The sequence below is a fragment of the Gopherus flavomarginatus genome, chromosome 3 (assembly GCF_025201925.1).
Source record: "Gopherus flavomarginatus isolate rGopFla2 chromosome 3, rGopFla2.mat.asm, whole genome shotgun sequence".
In the NCBI taxonomy this organism is placed as follows: Eukaryota; Metazoa; Chordata; order Testudines; family Testudinidae; genus Gopherus; species Gopherus flavomarginatus.
The window spans coordinates 209,842,754-209,870,715 of record NC_066619.1 but is presented as its reverse complement, the minus strand read 5'-3'; the positions used below and the strand labels follow the sequence as shown (position 1 = coordinate 209,870,715).

General features: G+C 41.3%; 1 protein-coding gene across 1 annotated transcript; it reads right to left on the bottom strand.

Annotated features, from left to right (window-relative positions):
- Nucleotides 1-757: 757 nt before the first annotated feature.
- APELA (apelin receptor early endogenous ligand) lies at nucleotides 758-10,375 on the bottom strand. Its single transcript, XM_050946735.1, has 3 exons — nucleotides 9,817-10,375; nucleotides 8,007-8,096; nucleotides 758-2,092 (listed from the first exon to the last, which is right to left on the bottom strand). Exons 1-2 carry the CDS (start codon nucleotides 9,890-9,892, stop codon nucleotides 8,008-8,010), a joined length of 165 nt encoding a protein of 54 aa, XP_050802692.1. The 5' UTR covers nucleotides 9,893-10,375; the 3' UTR covers nucleotides 758-2,092; nucleotide 8,007.
- Nucleotides 10,376-27,962: the final 17,587 nt, after the last annotated feature.

Below are 27,962 nucleotides of genomic sequence, written 5' to 3'. Positions count from 1 at the left end.
TTTCCTGCTGACCTGGTTTTATATCATTTTGAATTTCACTCTAAATAGCTAATGTAATTTAAAGAGTTGATGAAAGGGAGTTGGAGATAAAATGTGTTAAATAGTCCCACATAATCTCAGATTCCTTCTCTATTTTGGGTTTTTTATTTAGGTTTCAAAAACCCACATTTTGACTGCGGCAGCTTGAGAACTAAGCACTACTTAATTAAGGCTTTTTAAAATTCAAGTTAGGTTAATTCCTTTTGTAATTGAGTTCTGATTTTTTTCAGCAGCTTCCATTTGTGTGTGTGCAACCCTGCAGGTGTATACATACACAATGGCTCTAATACTGTTAACACCCAGGCAGATGAATAATTTGATTCAGTTCAGTTGGATTACTCATGTGGGTTTGTTGTGGCAGGATTGGGGGCCAAATGTCTCCTATTTTTGTGGGTGATATCAGATTCTCACATGTAAAAGCTCATTGGTCTAAATGGGCTTGCATGTGTATATTCCAAGTGAAAGTGCACCTTAAACAAAAAACAAAACAAACAAAACCACAAAAAAACAAACAAACAAAACCCCTGTACATAAGTCAAGGGTGATTTGAGGCTCAATTGACTAGCAGGCCTGTTAAGTTCCAATTCTGCTGTCACTAATGTTGATGGCAAAATTCCTGTTGACTTCAATGGCTACTACCACTTTTTTTCCATTTTAGACTCTATTAAGCACCATATTATTTACTTGTAGTATTCATCCTTTCCAGGAATGAGTTAATGCTGATTTTGGCTTTTGCTCTCAATTTGGAAATAGGACCACCTCTTTTACTGCTTGAGTTGCTGCTTGCCCTAAAACAGGGCAATGACATTTCATTTTATTTACAGGACAATGTCAGTTTTCAAGGTCCAGTGTAGTTTATAGGACAGTTAAAAGACTCACATTTATTTCAGACTTAGAGATGTGGAATTATGTCTGCATCCCAACGCAAATCACATTGTTTTATCATATCAAGGGACATGATGCAGTATAATGCTTTGACTATACTGTCCTATAGGTTAAATGCAAGAATCTCATAATAAGTTGTTTATATGTATCAACATTACTAGAATTATTTTTAATACTTTCAGAATGCAAATTAAAAATGAGGGAAAAAGTCTGCTGAAAATGTAATATCAAGTGAATAACTGATTTTTATTTAACTGTATGTCAGAAATTGAGTAGGAAAAGTTTAACATTGACCCCTTTTGAAATTTACAAAAGAAATGAGGTAAATTCTTTGGGTGCAGGACCCTTTACACATAAGGAATATAAAATTAAAAACAAATTGTACAAAGTTTATTTAAAAATGAGACATTAATTGAAGAGCATAATTAGTTTTTTACAAAATATACAGGCACATAGGTATTTTATAAACATAAATAACCATCAAAGATCATGACCTATGTCTTTATCGTATGCAACATGACTTAAAACAGAGCTAAGACATTCAGGATTCTTTTCTAAAATCTAGATCGAAGATTTTTGCTTCCTAAGAGAGTTTAGCACTTACAACTTTCTGATAGATACATTATGCTTTTCTTAGGAGTATAGTAAAGTTAATTGCATAATTATGTCTACATATAAACATCCAGTACTACCATAAACATTAAAACCCATATATTTGTCCAAAAAATGTAACTATTAAATATTTTTCACCATTCTTTTTCATGTTCTTTACTAGGTATTATATCTAAATAGAAATACACAGACATATGTGAACGGTAAATAATAACTATATTAGCTCTTTCAGTGGTATAATGTTGGTCTAATATTTGAAAATGTTCAAAGCTACAATGCTTTGCTGTTACCCACATGGCTATTTGTTGGTATGTAGAAAGAATGACTTATCTTTTTATGGCACTCTTGATTTTCCCAAGTTCCTGAAAGGGGTCCTTTGTGATTCCATTGTTTTTCCCAACTTAGAGAAATCTGAAACTCGTGTGAAGTTGTTCCAGGAGGAGTCTGATAAGGTTCTGAATGTGGTGATGGCTTTTACATGGACACTTGCACTGATTAGAATGCTGCAGCTATCACATCGCATTTTCTTGATTGGTTTCCTCTTTCATTCTTCTTTCTGTTAGAAAGTATGGTTTGGGAAGGCAAAAATCATACTTGATTTAAAATCGTTGCACTGTCAATTCCATTAATCTTTAAAGAGGTTCATGGATGTTCAGTAGCTCTCTACATTTTGACACAGAGAAAGTGTATTGACTTTACAAGGCCACCATAGTTTTTGTTTTTGTTTGTAAGTTACCAGAATTTCATCTCATTATTTTGATTGCAAGAATTAGGCACCTCACCTCTGCTGATGTGTGGTTGCAAGGAGCTGTGAAGTGTGTGGATTTAAAAAAAATCAAATGCATTCTTGACCTCTGGCCCAGGAAGGAATGGCTTTCTTTTATTTAAGTTTCTCTTTCACTCTGGTGCCACATTCCCAATAGTGTTTTCCTTTTAATTAGAGGACGTGATTACTACAGAAAATCAAGGTTAATCAAACAATTATTTTCTTTGGTGGTTTGTTTTTTATTTGTACTGGTTGAACAGGGTGTTTGTAATGGAAGCCAATATCCTTAGATGAAGTGGTCATAGTTTGCTTATTCTGCTTCATTTGAATCAGGTAAATAGTAGATATTCACCCAGTGGGCCTCATTTTGTTTAAATCTGTTAAATAAGTAAATCATTCAACAGCCATCCTGTTTGTGTAGGCTTGGAGGAGCCTGTGAGTCTCATAATTTTGTTTCAAGTGGTCTGCTAGGAAGGGCTAATAGATCCCAACTACTGAATTCCCAGATACATTACAACTGTCTCCTGTGACAGCTCAGATTCCAGAAAACAAATGGTAAGCTTTGCAATAACAGCTCATTAGATAGAAAGAAATATGGTCTTGTGCTTAAGGCACTGGAGTGAGACTTGGAAGATCTGGGTTGAGTTCTGCCCCAGATTTTTGTACCACAGTGGAGAACTCGCTTAGGGCCAGATCTACAGAGAGATTCAGGTACCTAACTTCTACTTTTAGGCACCACTGTGAGCCACAAAATCCCCACTTGGCTGCCACCTAACTCTGTAGGGATCTAAGTTCACACAGGCCTAACTTTTGCTGTAAAAAAGTCTCCTAGGTGCCTAAGTTTCTGCCTCTGGGCATGCACGTTGCTGCCTTAGGCATCCTGGTGCCTCTCTATCTCCCATCTAAGCCCCAGTGCGATTCTCAAATTAGGGAAGATAGGTGCCTATAGTTCTAGCTCACCTGCAGGGCCTGATCTGGTGGTTTACTTAGAGCACACCAAAGGGCTGGTCTCCACTGGAAACTTACATTGGCATAGCTATATGTCTCAGGGGTATAAAAAAATCCACACCCCTGAGAAACGTAGCTATGCTGTCCTAACCCCCAGTATAGACCGTGCTAGGTCAACAGAAGAATTCTTTTGTCAACCTCATTTCTGCCTCTTGGGGAGGTGGATCACCTATAGCAATTGAAGAACCCCTTCTGTCACAGTAGTGAGTGTACATTGAAGTGCTTCAACGGCGCAGCTGCAGCATTTTAAGTGTAGCTGATAGCTATGGCCTACCAAATTCACAGCCATGAAAAACATGTCAAACCATGAAATCTGGTGTCCCCTCCCCCTTGAAATTTGGTCTTTTGTGTGCTTTTACCCTATACTATACAGATTTCACAGGGAAGACCAGCATTTCTCAAATTGGGGGTCCTGACCCAAAAGGGAGTTGTAGGGGGGTTGCAAAGTTATTTTAGGGAGTCACAGTATTACCATCCTACTTCTGCACTGCTTTCAGAGCTGGGTGGCTGCAGAGTGGCAGATTTTGGCTGGGTGCCCAGCTCTGAAGGCAGTGTCCTGTCAGCAGCAGTGCAGAAGTAAGAATGGCAATCCCATACCATGCCACCCTTACTTCTGCGCTGCTGCCTTCAGAGCTGGGTGACTGGAGAGTCGTGGCTGCTGACTGAGGGCCCAGTTCTGCAGGCAGGAGCACAGAAGTAAAGGTAGCAATACCATACCATGCCTATTTTACCTCTGTGCTGCTGCTGGCGATAGCTCCGCTTCCAGAGCTGGGCTCCCAGCCAGCAGCTGCCACTCTCCTGCTGCCCAGCTCTGAAGACAGCGCTGCTGCCAGCAGTGACACAGAAGTAAGGATAACAGCACCACAGCCCCCCTTCAATAACCTTGTGACCTCCTCATAATTCCTTTTTGGGCCAGGAGAACCATAATTACAACACTGTGAAATTTCAGATTTAAATACCTGAAATCATGAAGTTCATGATTTTTCAAATCCCTTGACTGGGAAATTGACCAAAGTGGATCATGAATTTAGTAGGGCCCCAACTCTGTGCAAAAAGGTGGGGGGAGATGCTGACAGCAGTGGCTTCCCTTAAAACTGTTAGTCCAGTGGTTAGGGCACTCACCTGGCCTGTGGGAGACCATGGTTTAATTCCCCCTTCTGCCTGATGAGGAAAAAGGATTTGAACAAGGATCTCTCAGGAGAATGCCCTAACCAATAAACTGTGGGATATTCTGATGTGGGTCTCTCTTGTTAAGGCCTGTCCATTGAAATTAAATATTAACTGGGTCAGAGAGTGTGTATATGAGTGTGTGTGTGTGTGTGTGAGAGGGAGAGGGAGAGGGAGAGAGAGAGAGAAGGTGAAGCATTCTGCAGGCCAGTGGTTACAGTATTCAACTCATCAAGCATAGGTGAGAATTGAAAGTGGGGTCTTCCACATCTTGGTTGAGTCACAAGCTTGTGTAGAGGCAGGCAGGTTCCTAAGCTGGGTGTTGCAAGAACTGGCTGTTTCAAGGCCTAACTTGCCTGATTCCAGGAAGGAGGTGTCCAGCTGTGGATCACCAGCTAGATTCCTTCCTGCAGCTGGACTTAGGTGCTGAACATTGTCTGGGGCAGGGCTTAGGATACACCCCTCTTGTCACCACCTCCCATTGGCTAGCTTAGGCGACTGCTGCCCAGCATGCTGGCTTTTATGGATCCCATTCTAAAGCAACTCTCTCTCTCTCTCTCTCTCTCTCTCGCTTCCTTGTATAGGGAGCCTAGGTGCCTCACTGCAACTTGTATATCCCAGTGATTTTCAAGACACCTAAGGTTAGGTTGCAATCTATCACTTCAGTCTCTCTGTGTATCCAGGCCTCAATTCTCTGTCTGTAAAATGGGAATAATAATACTTGCTTTGTCTTTCTTGTCTGTTTAGACCAGGGGCAACCTGTGGCTCCAAAGCCATATGTGGCTCCTTTTATAGGCACAGACTCCGGTGCTGGAGCTACAGGTGCCAACTTTCCAATGTGCCAGGGGGTGCTCACTGCTCAATCCCTGGCTCTGCCCCCCCCCTTCCTTGTCCTCCCCCAGACAGCTGATCAGGAGGTGGTGGGGGGAGGGAGAGGTGCTGATCAGTGGGTTTGCCAGTGGGCTGAAGGTGCTGGGAATGGGGGGGAGTAGGGGGCAGCTTGGGGGGGGGGGGCCCTGCTGATGTATTACTGTGGCTCTTTGACAATGCACATTGATAAATTTTGGCTCCTTCTCAGGCTCAGGTTGGCCACCCCTGGTTTAGACTGAACTCTTTGGGGTTGGAACTGTCTCTTACTATAGGTATATCCAGCTACAATGTGGTCCTGATTGTGGTTGGGGTCTCTAGATGCCACTGTAAATAAAGATGCTAAATTACAATTGTAGTAAATACGCAAAAATAAATTTCCAGTTTAAAACTGGAAAGGAACTGGAACTCAACGGTAAAGCCCCCTTAGGATATAAGGCCTGATTTTTTTTTTCAAAAGCAGTTACCCACAGCTCCAGTTGACATCTGTAAGAGCTGCAGATGCTAAATCCCTCCTCCTCCCAAAATCAAGCCCTGTAGGACTTCTAAACAGCTTGACAGAACAGAATTATAACAATCTTTAGCTAAACGCCTATAAAATTGGGTATGCATTAATGAGTACCTTTTTTGCTATGTCACTGACTTTTTGTTACTAGAAATCAGCTCCCTGAACGAAGCAGATAACTTTGAAAATAGCTTTTAGTCTGGCAAATTGATATACTGTACGGGGAAGAAGGGAAGAAAAAACCAGAATAAGTGCATATTTATCACCCAGACAGTGCAATCTGAAGCCAAATGTATGATATACTATTTTGGGGGCAAATTAGAGAAAATGTAAATAAGTCTGTGCACAGACTCTAGCCTATAGATGCAGGGTTGGGGGGAAGGGGTGTTGAGTCCACTGTCGTAATCAGAACTGAAGCAAGTCATTCAGGAGTGACTCAACAAACCCCCTGCTCCTAAACTAAATTCTACTATCCCTCTCTACATTCAGCTCACTTAGCGCCTGCCTGCCTGCTGAGTGAGCTGATCTGATTGCTTAGCTGGTTATGTTTATGCTGATACTGATGAGGGATCTTGTCTCAGACTCTGTCCTTTGAAATGAGCAGGCAGGTTGGCCTTGGTGCTCAATACTGAAGCACCAGTTAGGCAGATCTCTCTTTAAACACTTTAATATGAGCATGTTTTTTAAACCTGCATCCTGAAAATATTTTAGTTATTGCCTCAATGCAGCCTGGCAGTAAATCAGGGGTTATGCTGAAGATATCTCTTAATCATTCCTTAGGCTTGCAGTTTTCCAGCTTTCTGTGCTTTTTCTATGTATGTCATATACACATACCATTGTGTTTATAGACCAGCGTAGCCATTTGCTACTTGGTCATGGTAGCAGCAGAGAAACAAGGATGCCCTTGGATAGGTAGCTTTGGGAGTGGTGTGTGTTTGCTTTATGCAAAATAGAAATTATATTCATGGCTTTGTCAGAAGCTCTGCTTTGGTCTTTGTTTTATACAGTCAAATGCTTACTTAGCAAATTGAAACCTCTTGGCTCCTCCTAGTATAGATTCTGTCATTTATTTATTAATTATGCTGACATGCCTAGGGCTAGCACATTATCTTTACTATAACAAAGAGTTTAAAAGATGCAAAACTATTGACTGCATGTTTTATTCATTCTTAAATTCCATGCTTCCCTGAAAGGGAGTCTTGATATCCTTTTGATGCCTACCCTACTATATTTACATATGCTACCTGTATGCTTCTGGAGTCACAGGAATGCGTTTGAATAGGCACATATTTGAATGCACATTCTGTAATCTGCTATAGAGCATTAATGTTTTTCTCATGCATAGTCTTTCATCCAAGGATCTCAAAGCCCCTTGCTGACATTAAGTGTCACAATCCTCTTTGAAGTAAGTAAGTGGTATCTCCATTTTAGTGAGGGGTGAACATAGGGCAAAGAGTAAGTGAGATCAAGTGACTTGTACCACCTCACACAGCAAATCAGTTACAGCTATAACCGAGTACTCTTGGTGCCTAGTCTGAAGTTCTCATCACTGTCCCGCACTTCCTTTTTAAACATTGGGGATTAGCTTTTAATACATAGAGAGATGTACTCAGAACTACAATAGTACAGTGGGAAGTGTTTCTAGCCCAGCAACGTTTCAGATATAACAGATTCAAGAATTTTCAGCCTGTGTAAGGAGGGGAGGGAGTTGGAATTTGCCTAGAGGAGAAGTATAAGGGAACGCTAATGTGGGACAGCACGTTATCCAAACGAGCTAATTTCTTGTGCAGAATCTGCCATACTGAAAACACTGTAATCAAGTCCAATAATTCTAGCACATCTGGGATCCTGCCATGGAGTTTAAATAAAGCATACCCTCCCCTCCTCCCCACTGCTTTTTCAAAGCCCTGTTTTCAGAACAAAGAAATCGCAAGGACTGGAGACCAAATGAAATCATGTCTGTGGTTTGGTTAGTAAAATGCAGCGTAAACTGTTTTGAAATGTAAGCAGAATTTGGAAATGTGCTTATTCTGGAGAGCATGTTCAGCAGTGTTTCCAAAGAAATGTATTGGGAAGCTTTGATAATTACATCCTCGGCGCCTGGTTTTATTACCAGACTCTCCTGACTTTAGCAAAGAGAGGTTGGATTTCAGATACCTCAGGGAAACGGCACTCTGGAGTGGAGAGGCATACAACGCCTGTGGGAGCAGTTGTGTCTGTGCAGCTTTCTGCGCAGGGCCAGGTTAGCTGAAAGGCAGAAGCGGGAATTGAAACCACACGGTTTGAATCGAAAACTTCAACAATTACACTTGTGTATACTCAGCATGCAAAAGAACCTGCTGTTCAGGCATCACTGCGGGCATTGATGTCCTACACCAACCTGTTTGTTTTTGCATTTTTCCCCTGCTGAATTTCTGGCAAGTGCTATTGGATATTAAGCAGCAAAGCAACGGAAAGAAAGATCAAAAGTCTTTTCACTGAACCATACCGCGTCTTCCATATTCGCCCTAATTGTCCTCACAGCCTTTCGCTCCCCTCCCCCCCGCCACCTTTTTGGGTTAAAAACATCCCTTAAAGTTAGATTTCTTCCAATTTCCGAAATAGCAGTGTCTCCCCCGCCCCCCCCCCCCCATGTGCCATAAGCTTGTTGACAAGAGCATATTCAAAAATTGCAGCCACCATTCCTGGAGCAGAAGGTATATCACCCTCAAACATTTTGAACAGTTGCGTAAAATAAATGCATTTCTGACTCGGGGCCATAGTGCTCTCTACCTTACAGGATGAATCCCTTCCTTATATACTTTTGTATATCAAGCCCCCTTTCTATGTATCTAATTTCAAGTTAGGGCGCAATCTGGCTATATAGCGGGCGTAGTAGTCATGAAGTTTGCGTTGATTTCCGCACCGATGAAGACAGACATAGGGTCACATTTGAGATGCCCCCCCCCCTTGATAAAACTTTCCCTTAACCAAGAAGAGTCAGAAACGCAATCATCAGTGGGGCGCCTTGTTACCTTCTGTGCTCCTGCTGACAACTTTATTTTTCCATAATCACAAAATAGAGTGAAATTAGTTTATTTTGCTGTAATTACTACAATTGCATAACTTAAAGACTATAATTATACTGCTTGGAATTTTGCTTCCCAATTTTGTTCATTCAAAAACCTCCTGACGTTTTCTTAAATAGGTGTGTGAAAGTTTTGAATGGCTGGTTGTTTCAGATCAGTCTAACAATAATTGTACAGGAAACAAGCTGCTGCTTTTTTTTTACTACCGCTTTTTATGATAGATATGATCAAAGCACTGCTTTAAAGCCGTCATAGGAAACACTAAAATTGCAATCAACATAGATACCAGATTTGAATGATAGGTTACCGTCAATGCTAAGTAGTAAACAAAATTGCGTCGCAGCAAGTGTAGAACTCTTTCCCTCCCCCCAGCCAATATTCGTAAAGATGCTACTTACACCCTTTTAAACATATGTATTGCTCCGTAAGTGTCCGAATTCATCTGTATCACCACAGTGATTATAGCTGTTGACGTCTTAACAGCTTCATTTTGTTTCACCGTGATTTTTATCAGGGCGTAAACTCAACCTAGTCAAGTCAATCATCGAAAGCTAAGTGCTGTGGATGCTACATACCAAGGTACGTTTGATGTAGCTGATACAGCATTTGTCTGAGCGCGTTTTCTCATGAGCAGGCATGGAAATGCAACATCTTTAGATCTAGTTTAAATTAATTTCTTTAGACCTTTTAGTAGTTACACTGTATACATGTATATCTTTATTACTATTCATAGGTCTGTAGACCCAGGGCTTTAAAAATTCTGCAAAACAATAGCAATGAAAGTACAATAACTAAGAATTCATAAGTGGAACAAAGTAATAGCAATAACCTTAAACTGTATAGTCGGTACTCATATAAAATATACATATTAACATGTAACGTCAAGACACAATTCCTACCTGGCCTCTGTCCATTGATAAGGAGTAGACTCATCAAGAGAAAAAATAAGATATAAAGGAGCTGTTGGAATCTCATTTTGCAGTCACACAAAATAGGTGAAATATTTATAATACTTGCAGCAAATCAAAAAATCCTTGAAATGCCTCTGCAGTATCTGTGTCTGTGTTCACATTCTAATAACAAGCTCCAGAGTGAACTACCAGCTGCATTTTCCAGCAAGGTTAATGATCACATAAGACAAGGTTATTGGGTGGTTCTGCACTGTGGTCAGTGCCTCCCTCTTTCCCCTCTCTTCTCTTCCTTTCCCTTCCCCTTCTCTTCTTTGTCACCGCCCCTTATTTTCCATAAGCAAACAATGAAGGAATGAAAAGTCCATGTAAACAGTAGCTTCTGTCAATGTATATGGGGCAGGGAGCCGTGTGAACAATGGAGCAACTTCATGTTAAATTCAACCCAGTCGGGGAGAAATATGTAAAACAAGGCGAGATGTTCCCTCCTTCCATTTGCAACTGTTTAAACTCTGCATTGCCCATGTTGGTCCCACATGCAGAAAGCAATGGAAATGACAGGAAGCGCCCCCCCCCCCCGCCCTTTTGTCCCTTCTGAAAATTCTGAAGCACAAATTTAAGCTCCCCTAAAGCATTGTGGTCCTTGTTTGGCTACCCAAATGCTTTCTCTTCTAAACTAGCTGCAAAGTAGTGTCTATTCAAAGTGAAACTGTAACCTGTTAAACGTAATGTGTGGCTTTTGTAACATCAAGTGTTCCTAGAAGCTCAGAATATCCTGGAGTGAATATATAAGACTTTTGACACTTCTTTTGGTAAAATGAAAAGGTAGAGGTATGGCTTTGTTAAATGATATTATTAACTGTGCTGCAACAATTTGAATATGGGGAAGAGATTAAAAAGGATTTAGTATTTATAAAACCCACCTAGATATTGATTACATTCTTTACTCAAATAAGGTGATAAACTACCTTTTAACAAAACTGTGCTGAAACAATTTAATATACAATAAAAACACAGCTATATAGAGCTCAGAGAAAAAAGACAGTCCTAAGGACTAACCCTGCAAAACCCTTGTTGAGGCACATAGTGTCTTTGAAATACTGGCATGAGTTAAAATTTTATTAAAGTGATCCGTATTATTTATTCTCAGTCTGCTGATTTGCTGGAAGAATATAGACTAGTACCATAGAAAATGGGGAAAATATCCTGTAGAATTTATAGAGAGACTTTTCTACAGAAAAGTTTACCCCATCATATTACATTTAATAGAGAATTAAATCCTTCTTAAATAATTCTCTAAGATTCTTTAAAAACTGTATTCCGTTTCCCCCCTATTAAATTCTATAGAACTTTTCCATAAGAGAAAGGACATTGTTATGGGACTAGTGATGTGATATGAATCAGATGTGTGTGTAAACCACATTGAATAATAAAAATGTAGCTTGCAACTTGATCCAAATAATTATTTGAAGGTTGAAACTTACTGAGGAAAGTGCTAGACTGACAGCACTAGAAAATGAAGTCCTTTGTTGATGGATAGAATCATAGAGCTGGTGTAGTACAGACATTAACTTCCCAGATTGCTCTTTAAAAGTTAGGGTATATTTATGCTATGGAAATGATGCCCACTATAGCAGTGTGGTATAGACTCAGCAGCCTACACTGCCAAAAGGAGTTTTTCTGTTGGTGTTTGAACACCACCTTCCCCAGTTGATGGAATACTTCTGCTGAAATAGCTGCATTGATACTAGAGGTTAAGCCCTCGTCCAGACTAACCCGCGGCATCGGCGGGTTAAAATCGATTGCTCGGGGATCGATATATCGCGTCTAGTCTGGACGCGGTGTATCGATCCCCGAGCGCGCTTACATCGATTCCGGAACTCCATCAATCCGAACGGAGTTCCGGAATCGACGCGGAGAGCCGCGGACATCGATGGCGCCCCGTCCAGACTGGTGAGTATCTCGATTTTAGAAATTCGACTTCAGCTACGTTATTCACGTAGCTGAAGTTGCGTATCTAAAATCGATTTTAATTTCTAGTCTGGACGTGGCCTAAGTCAGCAGTGGTCAGTGGTGTGTCTTCCCCCCCCCCCCCCGTCCCCCAACCCTGACCAATATATCTGTCTTTTAAGAATAGACCAGGTCTTAGAGGTTAGTTCATTCTCTCTGTCCATTCAGTCCTTAGCCCTTTAGATTAAGCTTCCAATTATTATTCTAGTGCCTAGAAATCTCAACTGAAATCAGGGCCACTTCTGCTAAATGCTGTTTAAATCCCTATTGGCAGATACTCCTTGCCCAAGGGTTTACAATCTAAAAAGACAGAGCTGAATGGGAAACTGATTTGCCCAAGATCACACAGCAAATAAGTGGCAGAACAAGGATTAGAAACCAAATCTTCTAAATCTCAGTTCAGTATTCTATCCACAGGACCACCTTTTTGGTAGTGTGGATATCTGCTCACTAGGAATTAGAACGTTGTGTCTGACTCCTTTCATACAGGCTCCTAAAGGATAAAGACTTTCAATCAGCACTGACCTGCCTTTGATTCAAACCAATAACTTAGAGGTGAAAAGCGCTTAAATTCCAGGGTGATAGGTACTTTGTAAATACTTAAAAAGATAGACCATTGCCAATTTCCTCAAGCTATGCAGTCCTTTCATGCTATAGAACCTACAAATATTTTGAGCAGAAGTTCTTAAAGATACAACTGAAATATTTGAGGCATAAAATTAATATACAGCATTCTAGGCTCTATATTCTCTACCTTTTCTGACTACATTATTTATTCAGTATACTATCTAAAATTATACAAAAAAAATTTACATGTCTGGTCCAATGCATTAGATTAGAGAGTTTCTTGACATGCTCCTGCTGTAGAAATTGCTGAGAAACCGATAGTTTGACTTTTGATGTATAATTCTTTTGAAATTTAGATTTATTTCAAATCTACACTTAATTCTTTTGTCATATTTAGTGCTTGAACAGACACAAATAAAACAAAAACATGATGGTGTATTTCTTCTCCCCATCTTTTTTTTTTATTGGCCCAAAAGAAATGGGAAAGCAATCAAAAGTGCATTGGAGATCTGGACAAGTGTAGGGTATGTTGCTGGCAGATGCTCTGTGCTGTAGGGATGGTTCCCTGGATCAATGGATTTCTACCCTCAATCTCTTTATTTGTTGAGAAACAACAGCAGCAAAAGAAGCAGAGGTTGACTTTTTTGTTGTTTGTTACCTGGCTTATTGCTGCTGCTACTCCAGCCCAGGGTTCTCTCATGTGAAAAAATGGGTGGAGTTATCTGCTCACAATCAATCAGGAAGTAAAGGTGCAGTTAGTGTTAAAATATTGGAGACTAGAATAGGTAATTTGTTGTTTATTTTAAAGAAAAGAGCAAGGCTTGTCTCTTACTTCCCTTCTCTGATCTTCCTTAATATCAATATCATTATAGACAGTGCAGGTAGCAATGCCTAAAGTTAAGGATGCCTGATTTATTCCAGTATAAGACCCTGTTTCCAGTTGTTTAAAGCTTTCCCAAACTTAAACCATTCTGAAAGAAATTTTTCTGTGCTTGGCTGCCTGCTAAGACTGATTATTTTTTCTCCTCCCAAAATGTTTCTAAAATGATTCAGCCATTTCTGAGAGCAAGATTAGAGGAAAATACATTACTTTGCCTATATTTTAAAAAATTAAAGTATTTCATTGAGAAGCTCTGGAAACTCATACTTTGGAGCAACGACTTAAAATTTGGTGGTGGGGGAGAATCTGTCTACTGTTAGATAGCTGCCTCTCTTGTAAGAGCTTTTGAACTCTACTGATGAAAAGTGCTATATAAGAGCTAGGTATCATCATTTATTTTACCATTTCCATGAACATACTCCCACATTTTGTCAAGTTATCAGCCTCTGAAGAAATCTCAGTTCACCTACGCAGCAGAGACTTAGTTTTCTGTGGCTACATTCTCTGAATATTTTTACTGCACTGTGATGACCACATTGAACATGAACCATCCCTACTGTGCAAGAGTTTCATCTCAGATCTGCAGGGGCTGAGCAGGACAGTAGAACTGGAGCAAGACTGTTTTCTGTTTTCATTGCTCCCCCTGCTGGCACCCAGAGTATGCTGAAAAGAAGTATGAGGCAGCCTGACATGAATGCAGAGGTATGATGAATGGTGCCATACGTAGGTGGGTGGGTGGGGGACTAGGAGTAGGAGATGTAGAGTGAGGGGTGGGAGCAGAAGCTATGGAGAGTGAGATGATAGGAGCAGGGGAGAACAAAGGTGTGGGGTGGGGGAACAGAAGAGTTGAGGAAAGAGCAGTAGCGAAGGGATAGAAATGTAGAGGAAGAGAAGATGGACATGGACTAGGGGAGGATAGGAGTAGGGAGAAGCAGGGATGCGGTGTGGGGGACTGGACCATAGTTGGGAGGGGATAATAGCGGGAAAGGGAGGGAACAGGAGTAGGAGCTGAAGAAACAGGGATCAGGAGCAGAAGGGAAGTGGGAGAAGGTGGGTGGATGGGGCAGAAGGGTCTGTAACTGTTAAAGAATGCTTCTATGGTGTTGAACCCTATTCCTGAGTTTCAACATTCCTTTACTAGCTAGAAAATAGCTGTGAAACCCACTAGCAAAGGGACTCCTTCCCCTTAAAGGCAGGTCCACATAGAAGATAACAACCTTCTATTGCTACCAGTTATTCTGTTTGCTCAAGTGATAAAGGACTGTTCTGTGGGAATCAATATTATTCTATATGATGTAATTTTTATGTTTTTAAACAACTTAGATTTTTCATGTAATTTACTATGTTAATGTTAAGGTTGCAACTTGTGTAAATCAAACTTCTGAACGATGACCATTATGTGTTCCTTATTTTCTGGTGCCTAACTTCAGACATCTGGGGTTTGCTTTGCAGAATTGTTGTGCACTCACAACTGCAACTAAGATCAATGGGAGCTTAATTCTGGACATGTGAGATGCTATAATGCTTCAGTTCCCTATGTGTAAAATGGGAATAATATCGCCTTCCCTCACAGAGGTGTTATGAAGATACATTCATTAGTGTTTGTAAAGATGCAAGATACGATGTTGAGAGTGCCATAATTCTGCTCCAGAGAGTCACTGTACAAATGTAGGTCCATATTTATTTTGTCTCATTGTCTTCAGATCAGTTTCAGTTTACATTAAAATTGGTTTTTCTAATTCTCAGCCTGAGAAGTGAAAGACTAAAGATTTTGCAGTTGGAATTTACTTAAGAACTCTGTGGAAGCCAGGCCAGAATTCGCCTCACTGACCAACAGACGTATTTGGCTGTACAATGCTAGCAGGTGTGAAAATTGGTGGTTAATAAAATATTCAACCAAATAATTAGATCTGATATTGAGTATTCTCCAGGAGAAGCTCTGAGTAAGGAGGTGCCTGTTTGACATAGCAAGAGGGCATATGAATTGTGCAACAAGGGACTAAAAATGCAGTAGGCCTTTCTGTGGGTTACTGTTTTGGGATGTTTGAGAGAAAATGTCAGCAAAAAATGTCTGAACAGATGAGATTTAAAAATGGTGCTTGGGCATACAAAGTGTGTGTGTGGTTTTTTTTCTTCCCCCAAGCACAAATTTCATTGGGATTATTATCCCATGGTTTTACTGGCCGTTGTGCCAATTGGAATGATATGATATGAGGGCATAAGGGCTACTTCAGCTAGAAAACAGGGCCAAAATACATATTCCTGCAATAGTCTGTAACACTAAGACCCTTCTACAGTGGAATTTTAACTCTAGGGACATAGTCTAGGGTATTTCTTAAAGATGTGGTTTTGAAATGGTTTGGGCCTCATCCATACTGTAGGCCCAAACCTCATTAGAAAGCATTTTAGCAAGAACTGTCCTTTAACCGAGTTTAAGCATGGTCCTAAAATATATTTAACGCCTAGGGCATATTAGACCTAAAAGAACTATGTGGTGGAGTCTGTGTGCTAACATATGTTTACTCCTAAGCATTCACTTGACTGATATTGTGGTGTATGCTTTCTTTTTGGGGGATAAAGATGTATTTTCAGAATTAGGAGGCAATACAAATTAAGGGCCAGATTCCATATAAAATTACACCACAGAAAAGCCTAGGCAAAGTCTGAAAAGTTGGCTTTTGGTTTGTACATTGCATGGATGGACTATTTAACTGTGATAGTTCTTTAGGGTGACCAGATGTCCCAATTTTATAGGGACAGTCCAGATTTTTTGATCTTTTTCTTATATAGGATCCTGTTACCCCCCAGCCCATCCCAATTTTTCACACTTGCTGTCTGGTCACCCTATAGTTCTTGCACATATGTAGAAAGTTAAACTGATGGCCACATTTAAGGTTAGGAAGTAATTTTCTTTCCAGGCCTTACCAGCAGGGGCTCCGAGGTATACTGGAGGGGATCTCAAAAGGCCTTTATTAAAAATTCCACTACTAATTTGAAAGGAGAGTTAGAGATATTTTCTACCCTCTGATGAAGTCTCTCTCTCCATCTGGAAAAGAGCGTCATTAAATCATGACTAAATCAACTCTGCCAGAGATGACCTCATAAAAATACTTATAAAATTCAGTGGTGTTCTTTGGAATAGCTCAGGTTGCTCCAAATATCAGGTAATTAAAAATATGAAGGGGGGTGGAACATTTCCCTCCTCTCACACACAGAAATTTATACAACATCAAATTATACAAGCAGAATGCCATTCTATCAATATATGCAATGTATGTTTTGGGAGCAAAGTATAAATGTTGCATCAAAATACAGCAAAGATTGCCTCCTTTCTTGATTATAATTCTGGAGAGTCTTTTGTACCTAAAAGGTGATCATCAACTTGAAAATCACACTTCTGTCAGAAATGTTGTACTGTACCCACAAGTGCCGACTAAGACTACTTCTACATTTCGAGCTAGCAGCGTGCTTTCTAGCTCATTTAGACATATTTGTGCTAGTTCTCATCTGAGCTAGCACACTAAAAATGGTAGTGTAGCCATATCGAACAGGAAGCAGTGGTGGTGGCATGGGCTAGCCATCAGGCATACAAACCCACCTGAACCCTGTGAGTATATACTTCTGACAGCTATCTCATGCTACTGCAGGAATGCTACTATTTTAGTGTGCTAGTTCAGATGAGAGCTATCATGAGTATATGTATGTGATCTGGTAATCACACCCTCAGTTTACAGTGTAGATATAGCTTAAGGTGACTATAACCAAAGATGATGGGGGGGGGGGGAATCTCTTTCTTGCTCCCTTTTCTTGTTTTTCTTAGCTTTGTGCATTTGGAAGCATTTTGTATAAAATCAGTTTCACTGTCTGGTGGTCAGCTGCCCTTCTTATCTCAACATGAACTAGCATCATGACATCATGCTCAGGTGCTACTCTGGGGAAAATTCATTTTCATAGTGTTCCCCAGGCCCTCAACATAACAGCAGTGACAAAGCTGAAACTGAAGATGCAGTAGCAAAGTAGCAATTGCAGGGGTGACTTAAACATGGAGTGAAACCTCTGGGTTTCCCCTTTCCTTTGGAGCACTGAGAAGATACTAGTGTAAGGTATAGGCAGGTACAACCTACACATAGTACATGTCCTGCAGTTGTGGATTGTAAGCTCTTTGGAGCAGGGACTGTCTTTTGTTTGGTGTTTGTACAGTGTCTATCATAATGAGGTCCTGACCCCTAACTAGGGCTTTTGTGCGCTCCTGCCGTACAACTAATAAATAGTACTAATAATAAACGAAAGGAAACTCTGATGAATCTCAGTCCTTCCAGTCTGTCACTTCTTTTGTTTGTTTGTGCAGAATTGATATTTTTATATTTGAATCTAGACAAAGTATTTACTAACTGTAAGGGCTCCTATGCAGACATTAGGATTTCTTAGGTAAATTATGAATGCATCTATCTACTGAGTTATGTTAATACTTTTTTTTCCCCCTCTGCCTTTTTTCAAGGAAAAGACACAGATGCATTGGGGCCACATTCATTTGTGACAAAGGTTCCTGTAATATTTTCAGAAAATGTCTTTTAGGTATTTGGATCTAAGGAAAACAAAATAATTAACAACAATAATAAATAAACTTCTAAAGAAAATTAAAAAACAGACACTCCTTCTCTCTCACCTGCAGAATGACCACACATCTGTTTCTGCAGTATTCTCTGCTCTCACTGCTTTGGGATCTGAAATCTGCTTCTTACAAGACACTAGCCATAATCTTTTTAGCATTTTCAAATTAAATAAATTTGTATGTTCCATGAAAAATGCTAAGCTTGTGCAGCAATAGTAATTCTGAATCTGATCATCCCTGGCTTGTTAACCTTCAAATGTGCATCCATCCTATGAGACACACTTTAGACCTCTGGGCTTGTCTACACCAGACAGCTTTTAGCAACAAGGCTGTGTTGACACTGCCTTGTCACTAAAAGTCAGCGTGTGTAAATGCTTTGTCAGTACTTTGTCAGCACATTTGCCAACAAAATATTTCCAGCCCCGTGAGCACCATTAGCTTTGTCGCTCCTGCCGACAAAGGCACATTCAGGCTTGGTCTTCACTATGTGTTTAAACCAATTTTAGCAGCGTTAAACTGATTTAACGCTATACCCGTCCACACTATGAGGCCCTTTATATCGATTTAAAGGGCTCTTTAAATCGGTTTCTGTACTCCTCCCCAACAAGAGGAGTAGCGCTAAAATCGGTATTACCATATTGGATTAGAGTTAGTGTGGCCGCAAGTCGACAATATTGGCCTCTGGGCGGTATCCCACGGTGCACCACTGTGATCGCTCTGGACAGCAATCTCAACTCGGATGCAGTGGCCAGGTAAACAGGAAAAGCCCCGCGAACTTTTGAATTTGATTTCCTGTTTGCCCAGCATGGAGCTCTGATCAGCATGGGTGGCAATGCAGTCCCAAATCCTAAAAGAGCTCCAGCATGGACTGTATGGGAGATACTGGATCTGATCGCTGTATGGGGAGACAAATCTGTTCTATCAGAGCTCCGTTACAGAAGACGAAATGCCAAAGTGTTTGAAAAAAAATCTCCAGGCTGCACAGTGCTGTGTGACAAACATAACGGAAAGCCAAAGAATCAAATGGACGGTCATGGAGGGAGGGAGGGGAAACTGAGGACTCCAGCTATCCCACAGTCCCTAACAGTCTCTGAAAAGCATTTGCATTCTTGGCTGAGCTCTCAATGCCTGTAGGTTCAAACACATTGTCCGGTGTGTTTCAGGGTATAGCTTGTCAATGTACCCCCTCTCCCCCCACGTGAAAGAAAAGGGGTAAAAGTAGGAATTATTCCTGGTCATTCCCAGCAGATGGTACAGAACGGCTGGTAACCTTCTTCATCATAGCAACTGGGGGCTGAGCTTCAATCAGCCCCCTCCCTTTCATGTGTAAAGAAAAGATTCTGTACTGCCTGGACTGTCATAGCAGCGGGATGCTGGGCTTCTCTCCCCCACACGGCTTAATGTCCTGCCTGAACTATCATAGCAGCTGGAGGCTGCCTCCCCCTCATTTTATCTTACTAACAAATCACTGTTTCTTATTCCTGCATTCTTTATAACTTCATGACACAAATGGGGGGGACACTGCCACGGTAGCCCAGGAAGGTTGGGGAGGAGGGAAGCAACAGGTGGGGTTGTTGCAGGGGCACCCCCCATGAATGCCATGCAGCTCGTTATTTCTGCAGGATCTGACACGGAGCAGCTGTGCTCTCTGGTACACTGGTTCTCTAGTACACTTGCCCCATATTCTAGGCAGGACTGACTCTATTTTTAGATACCATAAAGGAGGGATTGACTTGGGGAGTCATTCCCATTTTTGCCTTTGCGCCCCCGGCCGACCTCAGCCAGGGGCACTCGTGACAGCAGCAGAAGGTACAGAACGACAGATAACTGTCGTCTTACTGCCAATTTACAATGGCAGCAGACGGTACAGAACAACTGATAACCATCTCTGTTATCATGCAAAAGCAAATGACTGCTGCTGTGTAACGCTGCAGTATCGCCTCTGTCAGCGGCATCCAGTACACACATACGGTGACAGTTAAAAAAAAAAAAAAAAAAAAAAAAAAAAAAAAAGCTGAACAGCCTCCATGGCGTCTGCCAGGGCAATCCAGGGAAAAAGGGCGCAAAATGATTGTCTGCCGTTGCTTTCACGGAGGAAGGAATGAGTGATGACATTTACCCAGAACCACCCGTGACAATGATTTTTGCCCCATCAGGCACTGGGATCTCAACCGAGAATTCCGAGGGGCGGGGGAGACTGTGGGAACTATGGGATAGCTATGGAATAGCTACCCACAATGCAACGCTCCGGAAATAGATGCTAGTCTTGGACCATGGATGCACACCACCGAATTAATGTGCTTAGTGTGGCCGTGTGCACTCGACTTTATACAATCTGTTTTACAAAACCAGTTTATGTAAAATCGGAATAATCCCATAGTGTAGATGTACCCTCACACTGCCACTTGCATTGGCAAAACTTTTGTCTTTTGTGGGAGGCTATGTGTGTGGCTTTTTTAAGTAGCCATGAAAGACAAACTTTTTCTCGATAACTTTGCAATGTAGACATACCCACAGGAGGGAAAGTTTTTAAACAAATGATCATTATACTACAGTGATATCTATCTTGAATGATCATCTAAGGGAACAGCAAAAAAAAAGTTTGCATTTTTGAGATGGCCTTTAATGTGGTTACTTAAGGCAGAGAGTTGCTTATTGCAGACTTTAGTTCAACTTTGATCCATATTTCCCAAGAAAAAATTCAGTGAATAATTGCAGAGCTTTTTATTCTTACTCCTAGTTTTTATAAAAAATGATTAAATACTTTTACAATGGTATGTTGTCTGTCTTGAGTATACCTGATGTGCGGCTACAAAGTAATTATTTTTAAAACTGTATTTATCTAGGAAGTTTTAATAGGTTTACAAATCCTTGCCATGTAAATATCAGAAACAATACAATAATAATTACAACAGTGAGTACAAAATAACTGTTTTTAATGAACCTGCTTTAAATCAATTAACTTCTACAGTTTTCAGCGACTCTTCTAAATTGCAACTTCAAAGTTCTTAAATGTCATTTTCTGTTTAAGACATACCTCACCCACCTTGTCTCTCTAATATCCTAGAACCAGGGTGGCTACAACAACATGGCATATTTTCTGTTTAACTCATCTTTTGTCTCGTCTGGATGTGGGCAGTCATTAGCAGATACAACTTTCAGTAGAAGAAGAGTTAAGATGTTCCTGGTGAATTTCTTGTGTAGACAGGAAGAGACTAAAGAGGAGAGTAGTTATCTGAGACAATTTCAAATGACTCTCCCAAGTCCTTTGCTTGTCTGCAGTTCTGACTTTGGAGATTTAATTTGGTTTGCAGATTTAATTGAAACCTTTAAGTATTGCTACAAATTATCATAAGGAATATTTTTGTCATAAAGCAACATTGTAGTAACATACAGACATTTAGTTTCCCTACTGAGTCAAGTATGGTGTACTCATTAATATTTTGACCAAGGACTCTATGCCAATCAATTTGAAATATTAACCCTTCTAAAATCCTGCAAACAGTTGCCACTTCTGCACCAAGGTGCTATATGTATTTTACATATGAATCTTCTTCCTGGGTTATACTAGGAGCATCCTGATGTTTTCCTTTAATCTCTTCCTCCTGACAAAAAGTGGATTGAATCTTTGGCTTTAGTCCTCTTAAATCAACTGCTGAACATCTTTCTTTTTTTTTTCCTGTTTGATTCATTTATTTAGCTGCCATGGGCAAGAAGGTTAGTCTTTTTACTGGTGACACAGCAGGAGAGGAGAAAATTGCAAAGGCAGAGGAGAGGTGTATGATATTTTTCACGTTGGTGACCTCTCTGCTCACTGAAAAGTAGACCTTTCTCATTCCTTAGAAAGTATAAAGAAAGGAGGATCCAGGTTTAGATCCAAATAAAATAAATATCTAAGAGAGAGGGCACAGGCAAAAACTGCAGTTCTATGTCGTAAAGTGTTTCATTCCTTAAGAATTACTGAGTTCCGCTTACCCTTTGTTCTGTGTGTATGCATATGCAGTTAGGCTATGACTACACTACAGCCTATGTTGGCAAAACATATGTCACTCAGGGATGTAAATAGTCCACCCCCCCGAGCAACATAAGTTACACTGACATAAGCATTTGTGCACACAGCCACTGGCATAGCTTCTGCTGCTCGCAGAGGTGGGGTTTTTTTATGCCAACAGGAGAGCTTCCTCATGTTGGCATAGAGCGTCTTCACCAGACGTGCTGCAACAGCAGAGCTATATCACTACAGCTGCGCTGCTGCAACACTGTATGTATAGGCATAGCCTTGTTATGGAAAGGAACAGTGCCCTGAAGGTAACATATTAAAAATCTTAGTTTAGTGAAATGAGTCAGATTGTCCATTCTTAATTTGATTAGTTGCAAAGGCATGGTAACTAGCCTGGTAACAGTTCTCAAGTGGTGCAGGGGTTTTGTTAGTTGGTGTGAATATTTCCTGTTTCTAAATAAATATGGATACAGCCTTAACTTCTGTGTATCCAGTTCAAATGGATTCCAGGTAAATAGTGACTGAAAGATGTTAACACCAGAGGCCTTGTGTATGCTAGACTACTCTGGTTCATTTTGTGTTTTCCTTAAAATTGCTTACAGCTGCTAACATTGGGATGATCCATCAGTGGTAGCAAGTGGCTACACTGTTGTAGACTGCCCACCAGCAGCTATCAGTATTTTAACTTCCAGATTGTCTACACCTGCTGGGAGCAACAGTGCTGGAGCAGTACTAATAGTAGCAATGGAAGGAAATCTTGAGGAAGGAGAGGAGTCTAGTGCAGACAGAACCTTAAAACCTGCTGAGGCCTCCTGTGAGGTGCTAAGCTCCTTTAAAGGTGATGAGAACTGAGCCAATCAGGATTCTGTAATCAAGCTCTAATGGTTTTTGACACTAATGGGTATCCATGTTAGCTGCCTCCATTGAGAGGCAAAAGATTGAATCAGCATGGGCATTGAGCTAGATACTGCTAAAATGCCATAGTGATGGGCACAATTATAAGAGCATGAATAGAATTGGCTTTTACATATTTTAAGAGTGGTGCCTCCAGAGTTGAGGCTTGGCAGGAAGCATTGGCAGGCAAAAGTTTGTTTCTGGAAGGGCAGGGGCAGCTCTATGTATTTTGCCGCTCCAAGCAGGGCAGGCAGGCGGCTTTTGGCTGCACATCTGTAGGAGGTCCACTGGTAACGTGGATTCAATGGCTTGCCTGTAGGAGGTCCGCTAGTCCTGTGCCTTTGGTGTACCCGCCGCTGAATTGCCACCAAAACCGTGGGACCAGCGGACCTCCCACAGGCAAGCCACCGAAGGCAGCCTGACTGTCACTCGGACGGTGACTGGCAGGCCGCCCCCCGCAGCTTGCCGCCCCAGGCACGCGCTTGCTGCGCTGATGCCTGGAGCTGCCCTGGTGGAAGGGGAAGGGTGGCATTTCTACTGCTACTGCTCATGCTGTACCTGTTCTATGGATGAAGGGCCTATTCAAAGGGCATTAAAATCAGTGGGAGTCTTTCTATTGACTGCAAAGAGGTTTGTGTCTGGCCCCAACAGCGGACTTCAGTCTCCATGCTAGTCAAAGATTTTTTTATGGGCATTACTAAATAAACAACTAACTACAGGGATAAAAATCTGATGCTCTGGGGACCATGAGTGTGTGTGGAGGGGGAAAGCGGTGGGAGTTAAATTAGGTTACACTGCAAAATTTGACCTAGCATTAGGAAATGCAGTTCATGAGACATATTGCATCACATTTTTAGAGAGAGAGTTGAATTTGGCAGTTACTCAGTGGTGTTCTGTTTGGTTTTTGTGGTTAGTAAATACTCTTAAATTGCAGATTTCTAGTAAATTGTCAGCAAATTGTGTGGCCTGAAGCCCTGAGAAATTCTACCTTATAGAGTCTCGCTTCTTTTTAAGTATATTTTTGCAAAGGAGATGCAGTTCCTTCCCCTTTCAGCTTGTCCACTTTTGTGTTTTCTACATCTTTTGAGAAATACAAGGATGTTTGCTATTAGTACAAAAGATAACTCTGATGTACACCAGATCTGCAGGCTTTACTATTTTTTAAAACGAATTATTCAATTAGGTAGTAAAAGTCTCTGAATAGATATGTTCCCATTCATACACCAAGTCCTTACTATACTTTTTGGACATCTTTATAAAGGAAATGCATTTTCTGTACAGAATGGGAAAACATGTTTTCAGCTGAATTTCTTATTGTTGTTTGTTCGTATGAGAAATCTGCATTAACCCTCTGTACATTGACCAACAATTAAATCCTATACTGGAAATGTTTACAGTTTTACAGTCTGCAAAGGCTTATACACATGCTCAACTTCTTTGCACAGTGAAGCATGTAAGTAATTCTTTGCAGGACTGAGACCATAAGTACCTCACAATCTATTGGCCTGATTTTATAGCCTTCAATCATGTGAATAGTCTTTTTACTCACTTATTAATTTAAATAGAACCATTTGCATTCCTGATGCTTGCAGGACTGGGTTTTATATGAGGTTTGCAAATATAGTGGAGCAAGTGTGTCCTAGCAAACAAATTAGTTAAGGAATCCTTCAAACTGATATGCATTATGGGCTAATTCTACTGATCAGATCACACATTTCCTTGAATCATTATTCGTCTTTCAAATGTATTTAATAAATAGCCGTTCTGGTGTGGTTTTTTTTTCCTCTAGGGATTGATCATGCATAATCTAAATGCAAGCTGTGTTGCTCAGTTGTGATTGGTCACATAAGTCAGATAATATTGTTTGTTTTCATTGATTGGGTAAATACACAAACACTTCTACTATAAACACTAAAATTCAGTTTGAAATTTGCTATGCATGAACATTTATATCCCGGATCAGCTCCAGGCCCCAGCACACCAAGCGTGTGCTTGGGGCGGCATGCCGCGGGGGGCGCTCTACAGGTTGCCAGGAGCGCGGCACGCCTGTGGGAGGTCCACCAGAGCCGCGGGACCAGCAGACCCTCCGCAGGGATGCCTGCGGGAGGTCCATCAGAGCCGCGGGACCTGCGAGTGGCAGAGCGCCCCCCGTGGCGTGCCGCCGTGCTTGGGGCGGCGAAATGGCTAGAGCCGGCCCTGTTTGTATCAATACATTTGGATTGTGCAAATGTTTGGCAAAAAATTGACACAACGGAGTTCAAAATGATTTCATTTAAAAAAATTCAAGCAAATATTCCTAGAAAATGTATTTGCATTATGCCTCAGCTCTAAGTAAAAGCATATGAATTTCATTAGTTCAAGCTATGAAATAAGAGCAAGTTCTTACAATAATTTTCAAACTTAGTAGTATGCTTACAAATACATTTTAATTGAAGTGACTGCCTATATTTGAGGTTGCACAAGCAGTTTCTATCTTTAAGCTCCTGTTTCATTGGATCATAGCTTTCTGATACTATTGCCTCTAAGAATACCACTGTCCAGGGTTGGTTTCTACCAAAAGATACATTCATTTATTAAAAAAAGATAAATGGGAGCGAAATAGTGGAGGATTTTTTTTCAAAACAAATAAACAAAAACAATCTCTCTTGTGACTGCTTTCCGAACAGCTCTATAGTTAGAATTAGGAATTGAAAGTTGAAGTCTAGTACAGAAATCGACCTAATTGAAAAGTGCACTTGAATGTTTGTTTGAAAAGTAGTTTTGATTTGGCTAAGTTTTGAACTATTCAAAGTTGTATGCCATGCATAGTATAGTATGTTGAGTATTTTTTCCATAGTTTTCCATTGTTGTGATTGTGTGTTTGCTAAGCTTGCAAGGTGTACAGCTTGGAGGTGGGGTGAACAGGTGTAACTGAGGACATAATTTGGAGACAATGGGGGTTGCATGGGTTAGATGAGAGTGCACAGTAATGGTCTTGTAGCTTTATTAATAGGCAATAGTATATCATTTTCTCAACATATAGTAGATAGAATGGCAGAGCTACGGTATAGAGGTGTGAGGGTAAATTTTGGAATGTCTGTACTATGGGAAATCTGTCTTATGAAAAATCAGTATTATTTTTTTAATCTAAACTCAAGATTGAAGTTTGTTTGGTTTTTTATCAGCATTTCTTAAATTTTAAAATATCCAATTCACCAAAAATTTTAATGATCAAAAGAATAATCAAATAGTTACTTTTGATTTGTTAGAATTGCAATATCAGGTTGAAACAAATTGTTATAATATTGTTACATTGCTGCAATTGTTACACATTAACTAGTGGTGTTATAAGGGCCAGGTAAAGATTTGAACAGAATCAAGATGAGATCATAACATGCAGAAAGGTTCTGAGTGCCTGTAGTTCCCATTGACTTCACTGTGTACTGCAGGCACTAAGCACCACCATAGCTCGTGGCCCTGATCTAGCAACACAATTAAGCCTCTGCATTACTTTAAAGCAGTGCTTCTCAAACCTCATTGCATTGTGATCCTCTTCTGACAACAAAAATTATTACAAGACCCCAGAAAGGGGGACCGAAGACTGAGCCTGGCCGAGCCCCACCACCCTGGGTGGTAGGTCAGTGAGCTGGGGTGGGAAGCTGAAGCACTAGGGCTTCTGCCCTGCTTGGAGGGCATGTAACCTTAGCCCTGGATAGTGGAGCTTGGACTTCAGACTTTCTGGGGCCCGGGGCCCAGGGCCAAGACCAGCTTTAGTGACCCCATTAAAGCCAGTGTTCCCTTTAATTTTTCCCACCCCTGTGCAGAATGAATTTTGTTATGTGCACCAATGTGGAGGTGATGTGTTACACATCACACACATGCACATAACAAAATTCATGTGGTGGGGGTGGTGCTGAGAAGCTCAGAGTGTGGGAGGAGACTCAGGGCTGGGCAGAGGATTGGAATGCAAGGGGTGTGAGGGCTCCAGCTGGGGGGGGGTTCCTGGGGTGGGGCCAGGGATGAGGGGTTTGGAGTGCAGGAGGGTGCTCCTAGGCTATGGCAGGGAGAGAGGACCTCCCCCCCAACTCTCTGTCTCTATGGCAGTACCTCTTCCTGCTGCAGCAGCTGTGGGGCTGGAGCTGCAGGATAGGCACCTGGCCTCTGTAGATCGGGCAGGGGCTGGGGCTGGGGCTGAGACTGGGTCCAGGCTGGGCTGGGGCTGGGGCTGGGGCGGGGCTGGGTCCAGGCCGGGCTGCCTAGGTTCAGGGCTGGGCTGGGCCACTGTGGCTGAGTCCGTGCTGTGTCGTGCCGCCCAGGTTCGGGCTGGGCTGTCCTTGCCGCATCTGGATCCGGGCTGCACTGCAGCTCGCCACTGCAGCTGTGGCAAGGTCAGGCCGTGGCATAGTTGGGGCTAGGGAGCTGCCCCAGCCATGGCAGGTTGGGGGCTGGGCTAGGTTGGGGCCAGAGGAGGTGTGTCCCTCCCCTGGCTGCAGCAGGTCCTTGAGTGGGTCTCTGAGAACCTGCATGGCTGCACAACTTACAGGGAACTTGGGTCACAACCCACTTTGGGGTCCTGACCCATAGTTTGAGAATCCCTACTTTAAAGCATGAGCAATCCTATAGGTTTAAAGTTATGCACAGGTCAGAGCTTTGCAAAGTTGAGGTGGGAGAGAGCAGAAAAACAGCTATTGGGAAGGTTTAAATATATGTGAAGAGGCCATTGAAAATTTTCATTATCCAGCATACTAAGTTGTGGCTCATTGATTTGTATTATCAACGTTTGATTTTAAAACTGTCTTTTGATTTGACTGCAGCATACAATAGCACCAGAAAACCATATTTAATGCTATCCTTGTTATACCCTTGCCTAAAAATTATGCTTTGAGCTGATATGATGCATGCAATGCCAAGAAAGAAATGAAATTTGCCCAGTAAACATATTTCTTCTCATGTTAGCTTCTTAATACAAAAACACCCCTGCATTTCAGTAATCGTGAAGGGATATTTTGCATTCATCTCACATTGTCTCTGGTAGTTTTGATATAATTTGGATTGACAGCTACTACTGCATTGCAGGGTTGCTGACAGGAAAGCAGGAAGATGCTGCCCATAAAAGAGAAGAAATACAATCTTAAATGAGAATTTATAGGAGAAATAGCTTCTTCTGGACCACTTAATTGGGGGACAGTGGAGGA